The sequence below is a fragment of the Sinocyclocheilus anshuiensis genome, unplaced genomic scaffold (genome assembly GCF_001515605.1).
Source record: "Sinocyclocheilus anshuiensis isolate Anshui unplaced genomic scaffold, SAMN03320099.WGS_v1.1 scaffold1098, whole genome shotgun sequence".
Lineage (NCBI taxonomy): Eukaryota > Metazoa > Chordata > Actinopteri > Cypriniformes > Cyprinidae > Sinocyclocheilus > Sinocyclocheilus anshuiensis.
The window spans coordinates 352,305-363,761 of NW_015538053.1; the positions used below are offsets into that span (position 1 = coordinate 352,305).

Below are 11,457 nucleotides of genomic sequence, written 5' to 3' on the forward strand. Positions count from 1 at the left end.
ACTAGAAATCAGTGGTTAAGTTGTATTTACAACACTGTTCCAGAACAGTTCAACCCAAATATTCAGATGTGTGCAGTAGGCTTGCTGCGATAGATGGTGTTTTCGGTTATTTCGGTTTCGGTGTTAAGCCGCAACACCGGTTACGTCATTTGCCTCAACGCCCCCCACCCTTGTTTAGATTTTTTTATAGTAACAAAAATAGTAACAAAAAAACATTTAGCCTAGTTCAGTTAGAGGACAGACACTTTTAAAAACTAAACGCTCAATGCAGCGTGCCGAATCATGCGCGAACGACAGTGCACCATGGAGCAGGAGTCAGATTTTATTTATCACGTGAGGAGAGTGAGGCGAGCTGACTGACAAGAGCAAGGTGAGAAAGACAAGAGGTGTATATGCCATGCCTCCAAGCTTTCTTATTCGTTTTTTTAATGAACGTTCTATGTTTCTTATTTATTTGGTTCCACAGTGTTTGCTGATTTTCAGTTTTATATACCTATTTAAACTTTGTGTAGCCCAAGTAATTTGTTATTTTATTAGGCATATATTGTGTATTTTTATTCGTTTTGTTAATAAAAGTTCTATAAGTTTGACGTTGTTGTTGCTTGAATTGAATCAACGCCGAATTGCCGCTAATTTGAAAGTGAAAGTAAAACGCGCACGGCGGTGATACCGGTATTACCACACGTCGATTAACCGGTGGGAAAATTTCCTCACCATCACAACCCTAGTGTGCAGCGCATTTTATGGAGGACTGTTTCCTGATCCTGAGAGTATACTACAATGCCGGCTTTTCTGACTCACAGACTGTAAGTACGATTTCATATTTAAAGGATTTGCCACTGATGATTCAAACGCGAGTTTTGGGCAGTGTAGAGTAGCGCTTGTTGTATACAAAACTGGAAATAGGCTAAGTAAACATGTATAATATATAACCAAATAAATAAGAAACGTAGAACATTTATTAGCAAAACGAGTAAGAAAGCTTGGAGGCACAGCATGCACCTTGATGTCAAATAAAATAAATAAATGACACAAAGTTGAAATAAAGTACAAATCAGCAAACAATGTGGCACCAATTAAATAAGAAACGAATGTTTAAAAAAACTTCCAAAATCACCTTAGATAAAAGTCAACAGGCTTTTCAAAACCCAAAATATTGCCAAACAGGCGTTTTGCATTTCGTTTCGAAACTAAATCATCCGCAATCATCTTGTCTGTCTCACCCCATTCTTCATCCCACTCAGGGATGAAATCTGATCTGTGATGCAACTGTCGTTCAACTGCATTGAGCAGCCGCGTTCAGTTTTTAATTGTAGTGTCTGTTCTTTTACTGAACTAAATAATTTTTATTACTATAAAAAAATCTAAACGACGGTGGGGGTCGGTGACCCGGTGGGCAAGTGACGTAACCGCATTACACCAAATACACAAAATAATGTTCTTTTTAGCAGCAGCATCATTTCATTGAATTCTCAGAAATCTTAAAACTATGGCTGACTCTGGAAACTTCGAAGGTCATATGACCCCTTTAAGATATGTGGCACAGTCATGATAACACTATCTTGAAAAAACATATGTCACCCATAAGCTTTGCTGAAAGTCTGGCATGATTATGTCTACACTAGAGAAAGATTTCCCACAAGGACAGCTATTTAATTTAATTTAAATATTTTACGGATCTGTGGATATTACATAAAAAAACAACAACATGCATTGCATTTCAAAAGAACATTTGCTGACAATAAGATATTATAAAACGCAACAACGATTTAATGAGAGTAATTATAAGGTCTGCAGGAGAATGACAGTCTGTAAAATTACAAAACCCTTGGTTCATGCAATAGTGCGGCTGCCCCCTGGAAAAGCATGGCCATATAATGCAAACAGCCTATAGGACTCTTCGTCCATGTGCCCGCGCAGACTACAGTCCCACCCATGCGTGAGACTTCACATGGAGAAACAGTGACCTGAAATCAGAGCTCACAGCTCAGTTTTACTCATAAGAAGTACTAGGCAAATTACACTAAAACAGTACAACAGGCGTCTGCAGTCATGTTTGTTTCTGATAATCACTTTATATATGATAAATCTGACGTTATGCAGTGTCATTACGTGCACTGTCACTTAATAGACAAGCCATAAAGTCCATTCAAATACATTCAAATTATCACTGACAAATACCGCTTCTTTTCAAAGCAAAACAAAGGCGTCCATTCAGTGCTGTCTTCTGCATAGTTTACATAAAACACTGTTGTATGATCTGCAATATAACCTTTGCTGGAAACTATTGTCAACCACAGCACGTCAGTAGCACCGCTAGCGTGAAATGTTACTTTTACCAACAAAGCATATGAAAACAAACAAGAGACTCAAATTACAACGACGACAGGCCAACAGTAAGTTTAAAAAGTTTCCTGCGATGTGTAATAAAACAAAGAGCGTGTAAAAGGTCTCGTACATAGCCGTGCTGTGGCGTGAGTTAAGCCCACGCAGGCTGTTACCTTGAGCGCTTCAGATTAGCCGTACAAGCTAACGGCAGCTAACGGTCACAGCACGCGACTAACTTGCAACAGCTTTTAACACTAAACAAACCACCTAAACGAGTGCTAAAGAGCTGTAGAAACAAGTACACTGTTCTAGAATATCCTGATATGACACAGATAGGTGAAACTGAGCACAGACAACAACGTTATACCTGCGCGCTGATGATGACGGCCCTCAGGAAAACTGGATATACTTCAAATACGACTTTCGTGGCAACTCTTTTCCGGTCATAATCCGGGCTCGGTTCGTATGGATAAACTCTCGTAGTCTAGTTGTGTTGATCTTTAAAGCAGTAGCAAAGAGAAAACTTGAATTCCCGTGAGTTAAGTGTAAATCGTTATGACTGCCGACTACTGTTGCTTGAACGCAGGCGCCATTTCCATAGCGCTGCAAAACGACTTCTGCGCATTCATCTGCTCCAGCCAAATCCCGCGCCACAAACAGTATCGCGAGATTTCAAGCACCAGTGAAAGTACAGGGGTTTTCATATCCTTTCTTTGATCGGTGACTGCACATTTGTTATTGCAGTCACTTATTAAAAGCACGTGAGAGCGTCTTTCATAATCACGAGACCATATCTGTGCAAATAATAACAGTTTGATGTGATTTTTCTTTTGTTTGTTTTCCTAATATTAAATCCTAAAGTGATATGAATTGTTTCCTCTCATAAATCATAAAATAAATAATTAGCCGAGTAAATATCTTTATAAAAATTCTAATAATAATACATCTGTGTGCACTTCAAAAGGACACATAAATATAGTAACATGCAATTCAAATAATTTCATGTCATATAATCTTTACGCAGTGATTTCATAAATGATCTCATATCAGTTGCTCCGTTTTTGTGGTATTCATAAATATATATTGTGCTTGTAAATGCAACATTAAGATGTTAAAAGCTGTCTGGTTAACTACTCCTCTTTGACCACTAGTTGTCAGTCTAACATGTCTCATTTGCAAACAAATATACACTGTATGTATATATATATATATATATATATAGAGAGAGAGAGAGAGAGAGAGATTTATTAGTTATTAGTATATTATTTTATTAACACGATATGTGATGTAAAATGTTAGTAAATTGCGTATGATGTTAATTAATATTACAATAATACAAAAATTAACAATTTTTATAGCAAAATATATTTTTTCTGTATCTCAATGTATGTTTCTTTTCTGTACTATTTATTCTGCATTACCCTTTTCTGTATTGTCTGTTTTTATGTTGTGGTGGGAGGAGCTAAACTGTATATAAACTCTTTTATTTTATGCACTGTGAATATATTTTGCACATCGCCAGGAACCACATATTTGCTCTATCCAGGTAAGCACTCTTGAACTGTACATCATTGTCCCAGTCATCCTGTTTTCACACCTCTGATTGTAGCCTAATTTTATTTTTCCACCTTTCACTATAAGGGCAAAGGGAGACTTTCTCTCTTTCATACTCTCTCCCGCTTCTCTTTATTCCTCCCTCCCTCTCCTCTATTTTTTCCCCCTTTTCTTGGTGGCCACTTCATGCTAAGATTGAGCTCGGAGGTTATGCAATTCCCATTTCCCATCCCCCACACACATCCTCGCTCTTCCCCATCACTGGATTGCCAAAGTGAATAAATATGAATCCCTGGAAGGAAGAACTAACACGTCTTATCATCACAGTGTTTATAGTAAGCTTTACAATTAGGGATGTGTGCACGTGTTTATGTATTTAAATCATTATTCAAATAATATTTGATGTACAAATGGATTCAGAATAGTACAAAAATCCAGTGAGTCAGAGTTAGAGTGCCTTTGGAGCTGCTGTCAGCCTTTGTTAATGAGTTCTGGCTAAACGACACTGGAGATGGCGTGTGTATAGAAGCGTGAACAGGGGATGCGAGATGTAAAGGGGGCGATGAGGAGGTGGGCTGGGAGATGATGAAGAACAGGCCAGCGGAGGGCTGTGACTCAGAAGAGAGGGTGGTGAGAGTGGGTGTCAATCACTGAATAATGATCCAGTTCAATCAGCACCTGCACTGAAGAGCAAATTATGTATCAAAGAATTGTCACATACCATCTGCTTCACAGGCTAAATAAGGTTACCAATCACAGGTGAATTTTTTTGCCTGAGAGAACGGGAGCGATAAAGTAGAAATCGCTGGCAGATATTCAATTAAGAATATTAAAGAAAATGAATTTGCTATTGCATTTAAAGAGCCTGGCTTTTAGTCCTTGTGTGTACTTTTTGAGGCCACCTATGCAGCCCAACTAACATGGAACGCTCTCACAACATTCTGGCAAGGTTCTCTCAAAGTTATGGACAAACATTCTTTCAGTAATGTTAATAGAAAGTTCACTCAAAGTTATCTGGTATTTAAAATTGTTCTCAAAACTTCAGCACAAAAATATCATTTATGGCACATTTACTGAAAAAAAAAAGTTGGATGTTCGTCTTAGATGATTTAGAGACCATTCAAAAGTAACATTTCCATAATATTTGCAAAATAATAAAATGGAACATTCCCCTTAATGTTGTCTTTAACATTCACATAACCAAGAAAAAAAAAGAGAATGTTCAGAAATTGTTAACTGGGCATAAGTTTTCTTTTTTTTTTTGATAACTTTTACTAATTACCTTTTAGCAGATATATTCATTTAAACTGACTTAAAATATTGATTCATCTTGCACTCATATGGTCAATAAACTGCTTACTTTAATAAGAATGTACTTATTTTAAATACCACCTGCTTTTGATTAGCAAGTTGCAAATAGTTTATGCCATGGAAAAAAGTTTTTAATTAGTAAAAATGTTTTTAGCTTATAATTTACTTGTTTTCCTGAAATAATATCTAAAATCAACAAAATAAATTAACTATACCATATAAAAAATATTATTATATATAATATTAATATTAAAATAAGGTATTAATATAAATAATTTTATTCATAGATTGTATTTTGAATATAAGCTCATTTGTTTTTAAAACAAGTTAAGACAATATGACACAGCATGTAAGATACTTTTCTAAGCTTTGAATTTGTTCATCATTGCATCTCTAATATCTTGTTTGAAATATTAACATCTCTATAAGAACATGAATGATGGAGGGAGTCGTTGAGAGAAATTTAGGGAAAATTACTTTTAAATTGGAAATACCTGCTTCACAAAAACATAACTATTGGTGTCACACTCCTGCCAAAGGCTGAGAGAAAATACAATATTTGAACAGTCTCGTTACTCATTAAGAATAAGACGTTTTTGCAGAGTGGCTGTGCTGTAAATTAAGCCTGTTGCCTATTTAAAAAATTAAAAAAATCTATTTTCAATAGGAAATTTGTCAACACAGAAAAGGAAGCTGCACTTTTTTCAAGGGATTTCACATGCTCTTTAGAAGCTTTTTATAATGTCCAATCATTCTCCAGAAATGAAAATGGAACCACTTCATTATTGTACTTGCATGAACTCATTTTGCAGTGTGATGTCAGCATCTCTAGACACCATTTTCTAACTCAGCAGTGTAAAACACGGTATCAGTGTACATCTAGAAGCCACTGATGCATATCCGGCAAATGCATTTTCACAAATGTGGCAGAAGAAAATCATTAAGAGATTGTAGAGCAGTAGGGTGTCTCTGATAAGAGCAGAAAGATATTGCAGTCTTGGCTGATGGTGCTTTCATGTGTGTTTTGCATTTGAGGTTGTGTGATAAGTGCCATATGAAAGTCAGGACTCAGGCTATACGCTTGAGAACATCTCTTTCAGTTTGGACAGCAGAGGACATTTATCTCCATCTGATGAGAACAGCATTGTTTCCTTCTCCACAAAGAGAAAAACAAAAAAACATGATTCATTGGATGATGCTGCGTTTCGGCCTGGTTGTTTATAGCATCACAAGCGAAACCATGTTTGTTGACCAGCATCACTGCCGTTATGCTAATATTTGAAATAACTTTGTAACAGGAATATGCTTTTGTTGTAATAATAATAAAAAGGTATTTCTATAAAAAGGGTGTGTTTCAGACTTTCAGAAAATAACAGAAATAAAACATTTAATTACATTTCTGATAACATTTCAAATAACATTTATGAAACAGAAATAAAATACAGAGCTGAAATTAGCCATTTCTCAGTGAGGGACTGAAAATCTGATCTTTTTTTTTTTTTTTTACATTTTTAAAGCTTTGAAATTGTGAGAATAAAATAATTATGCAGTTTTATCAAATGTTTTCAAATGAGACAAACCAACTAGTACCCACAAAAAACACAGAATCAAATCTAAAACTTAATGATCTTCGTGCTGGTTTCCCACCAAAATACAGTGATGTCATTAAAGAACTATATATATATATATATATATATAAAGAACTATATATCATTTTTATGTTAGAAATTAGTGCACCACATGAGCAACAACTGTTCAAAATTGACCACATGTGCACATAATTGTGCTTTTAAACAAATATAATTTTATATATAATTAATTTGTAATACAAATTTTTTTTTAATTATACGTATAATATTTTAACCAATATTAAGCCTTATTTACTCCATTATGATTATGATCTGTTCTTTATGGTGGGTAATCTTCTCAAATAATTTGCATTTTTCAAGTCCGTTAATAATGTTGCTGTACATTACTGGCAGCTGACTTCAATAATCACGATTGGCCAGCTGTCCCCTAACACCTAGGTTTACACTTGCTTGTGTTTCTCCATGTTGTGTGTGTTGAACCAGTGTGTGTGTACTTGTGTATTTCAGCATTTGGATGTACTTAGTGACGTTGCCAGGCATAATCCATGTAAAGCCCCTGGTTCAAAGAGGATCTGGGTTAGTACAGTGTACAGCCACTCTAACACTCTTGTATCAACAGCAAACGCTTGCTATTGTCTCTGCGTTGGGAAGATATCAAACACAAAGAACAAAGAAACGATACCGAAAACAATAGATTCAGGTTTGTTTAGTTTTTATTGGCATTTAGTTCCAATTTGACATCAACTGACACATTTTGCAGACGTACAGAAATAAAAAGAGTGGCACTATTGTGATGTTGCTTCAAACCGAATGCATGTACTGACATCCCCATGCTTTACGGTAAAGTCTACACATCGGGAACGACGCGGGTAATAATAAGTGAAAGTGACACGCTGTATACATACAGTATCTGACCAATTTAGGTGGAATAATCAATACTGAACACTGTCTAAAGGTGATTACAAAATGTCAGGCTAAGATAAGCAATCTGTCACGTGATCTCCTGCACCTCACAGTCTAATTTGTCTCCTGTCTCGCTACATCTGAATATGAAGCATGGCTTATATAGAGTAAAACACAGAGCATGGACACACAGATGACTGAAAACCTTTAAGAAATTTCATCCAAAAAAATGTGTGTATATATTTAATAAATATACACTTAAAAAAACAAAGTAACCATCAAAAGAAGAAGAAGAAGAAGAAACTTCACATGAGCTCTAGCCATCAAATATGCACTATGTACATTTAACCTTTGGAAAGAAAGATACAGAGTAAATGTGACCATTTACTAGGCTATCAGTTAAGACAGACAGACACACGACGACACTTCCTAGATAGAGCGCAGAGGGGCTGATAAGTGCATGTGTGTAAACCGGTCAGGTGAGAACCACGGTAAAAGCACATGTGCACTGTTGCAGGTACAGCGGGGAGGGGAAAAGGGAGGCAAAGCATTTCTCGCAGGGGTTTAGCCACTTCCCAACATCTTTGTGGCACGCTGGTTGGCTTCGTCGATCCTGGTTTTGTTGGAATCGGCCTGGAAGACAAAAATAATAGATACAGATACAATAGGTGTTTCCTCCAGTATTGCTGATGTCATTACGACAAACATGCTTGTTTTTGTTTAAATCAGCACAAATTACAACAAATATGACCTAGTTTATTGCTTTACAATTTAAACAATATATCATTATTTTCTGCATTATATTGTGCTTAATTGGCATGAAAATAATGTCACAATGCAAAAAATGGTTTTAATATATAAGACAGTGCAAGAAATATTACCTGATTTATTACTTTACAATAATAAACATTTTACTTTAAAATATCAGATCATTGTCACATTAAATTAACAAAAGCAAATTATTATTATTATTATTATAATTATTATTATGAAAACCATATTATATATGCTTTATAGTACTGAAAATTAGTGATGCTTAATTGTCTTAAAGTATATTAATAATTTAGCATGATTTATTTTGTGATTCCAGAACTTTCAAGAACTGCTCTTCAATAAAATCAATAGTTATTTAAAAGAAAAAAAATCTAGATTTTAGTGTTTTTTAGCATTTTAATTCAGTTAGACTACTTTAATATATTAATATGAATAATAATATTAATTATATTTATAGTAATATATGAACTTAAATCATTTAAGTCATCCTGAAGTTTCAAGTTGAGAAGAAAAACATATTCTTTCTTTTTTCTTAGCATTATGTTACATTAGTATTAACATTAATTAATTAAAAAAATAGCTTCTCTATTTTTTTGTATTCTATCTATTTGTTTTCTTGTTATTTATTATACAATGAACAAAAGCAAAAAAAAGGCCTCTAACACTAGCTTGCTCTATTCTTTTTCTACTCTATCTGTTTTCTTTTTATTTATTATATAATAATAAAAAAAAACGTGTATGTGTACTGCGTTAAGCTAACTGAGACTTGTTGCATATCTTTGCTCTCTTGTTGATTTTGATTGCTTCCATTGTTTTCATTTGTAAGTCGCTTTGGATAAAAATGTAATGTAACATTAACAATAATAACAATAATGAATAATATATTATTTTAAAAAATTTCATGCTGAAAACCACTGTTCTGAGAGGTTCAGATTAAAAGCAATAGTAATAGTGATGCATTCCCTTATAAAATGCATTTATGATCCAGAATTCATAAACACACTACTCCATGCAAATATTGATCTCAAAGGGTATTTTTACAGTGGAATGTGACATTGCAAGCACAAACAAGCATCTTGTGGTGTAATTAGAAGCTCTTATCTCATGAGAGAGTTTGCGGTCAGTATTTAGGCTGTTGAGTAATAATTTCTCCAATATTGCAATTACATGATCTTACCATATCCATAATCCTGTCGATTTGACGGTTCTGGGTGTCGATCTCGTTGCCCATGTCGAGAGCCATGTGGCGGAGGTTACCGATGATACCTCCCACCTGTTCCAAATTCTCATCCATTTCATTCTCTCGCGCATCATTTGTTACCCTGAAGATAATGAAAAACAGACTGGGTTTAGTAGAGTTTTCCATAATATAACACACTGTACTGTAACACATAGATAAGAAAAATGTACTTATTATATTCTGATCAAAGATTTTTTTTGCTGTGAAATAACATGTACTGATGAATTAGGAACATGTATTTATAAAATAAATATTGTCAGTTTTGATTTCATTGTCATCTTAATCTGTCTGATATTGAAGCCCATTTCCACCACAGAATAAAAAAATATTGGACTATTTGAACTATATGGATATATATCTGATAATATATGGAGTTTATATCAAAATTGCAAGTCTGAATTATGAGAAAAAAAGTCGAAAAAAAGTAGAAAATTCCTCATTTTTAATTCCATGGCGGAAATAGGCATCCATACATAGTCTGATAGGTTGTACAGGACAGAAAAAGGACATTAAACACATAATGATGATAGAGCGGCCGATTCTGTTTACTCACATTACCTCACCCGTGGATTCTGACTACACTAGCATGACTAGAACAACTGTCTACAACAATTAAGTTGTATATGGACTCTAGCTAAACATTTAATTCTGTTTGTGGACTGACAGGGGATATTTTGAGACAGAGGACCAACAACAGCTCAGTGGTTTCATGACCATTCCTGACTTGCCTGCAGCTACAGTCTGGCACAAAGCGGACATTTGTCTTCAACAGACTATTATAGAGATCCTTGTGACTCACTGACAAGTGAAGCGCAGTGTACTTACTTCTGATACACTAGACAGATGAAAACAACCACAGCACAAATAGGGTTCGTTTACACAGTCAGCGTTTGGGACTGACAAGCGTATTTACTAAAATGTCTCTCAAATTGATCTGTCCACACAACTGCAGACAAGAGCTAATGATCAAAAAATGTTAACTGAAGTCAACTGCTCTAATTGGTAAGTGATGCCTATAACCATAGCAACAAATAGCAATAGTAAACACACCAAGACTTTATATTACGATTTTATTTTTATTCCAAATATTTCAGAATATTCCTGCTGCTTTCATCTTCTCAAAAACTCTCCAACTTCATTTTTCCTTGTATTTCCTTGTATTGTATTGTGTTGTGTTGTAAATTTGAAGTAGAAAGACTGAAAAAGTATTTTCTTGTAAAAAATTCTCAAATAATCTTTGTTTCATTTACAACTTCGGAAAATAATTTTTACAGTGTACACTAAACTTTACATACCACATTATATTACTTTAATACAGTAATTTTTTTAAATATTTTTTTTACAGTTTAAAAATATATAATTATTTTTGCATTACATTAATGAGAACAAGATTATATCATCATTACTATTATTATTATTATTATTATTAATACTATGTTTTGCATTACAGTACTAAAAATTAGGGATTCGCTTAATTGTCATGAAAACTGTTACAATGCAAAAATGTTTTAATGAATATTAATATATAAGACAGAAAGACTTAATATACAAGACAGTCAGACAAATATTACCTGATTTATTACTTTACAATTTAAATAATATCCAAGTTTTTGTTGCATTAAATTAATGAGAATGAAATATTATAATTATAAATCATTGTTGTTATTATTATGCATTACTGACTAAAAACTGGTGTGACAATTGTCTCTCTCTCTCTCTCTCTCTCTCTATATATATATATATATATATATATTATTT

At 34.0% G+C, this 11,457-nt stretch overlaps 2 protein-coding genes across 4 annotated transcripts in view; both read right to left on the reverse strand.

The window, feature by feature from the left end:
• Positions 1 to 2,937, reverse strand: part of LOC107681954 (protein ELYS-like) — a 20,990-nt gene extending 18,053 nt beyond the window's left edge. For both annotated transcript variants that reach the window (XM_016478338.1, XM_016478330.1), the window contains exon 1: positions 2,696 to 2,937. The gene's annotated coding sequence lies outside the window, so the exon portion shown is untranslated. The remainder of the gene's footprint in view (positions 1 to 2,695) is intronic.
• Positions 2,938 to 7,477: 4,540 nt separating this feature from the next.
• The window catches only part of LOC107681968 (synaptosomal-associated protein 25-B-like), a 42,185-nt gene continuing 38,205 nt past the window's right edge, over positions 7,478 to 11,457 (reverse strand). For both annotated transcript variants that reach the window (XM_016478373.1, XM_016478365.1), the window contains exons 7-8: positions 9,637 to 9,781; positions 7,478 to 8,318 (exon numbers count right to left, since the gene is read on the reverse strand). In XM_016478373.1, the coding sequence (XP_016333859.1) occupies positions 8,250 to 8,318; positions 9,637 to 9,781 (214 nt within the window). In that variant the 3' untranslated portion in view covers positions 7,478 to 8,249. The remainder of the gene's footprint in view (positions 8,319 to 9,636; positions 9,782 to 11,457) is intronic.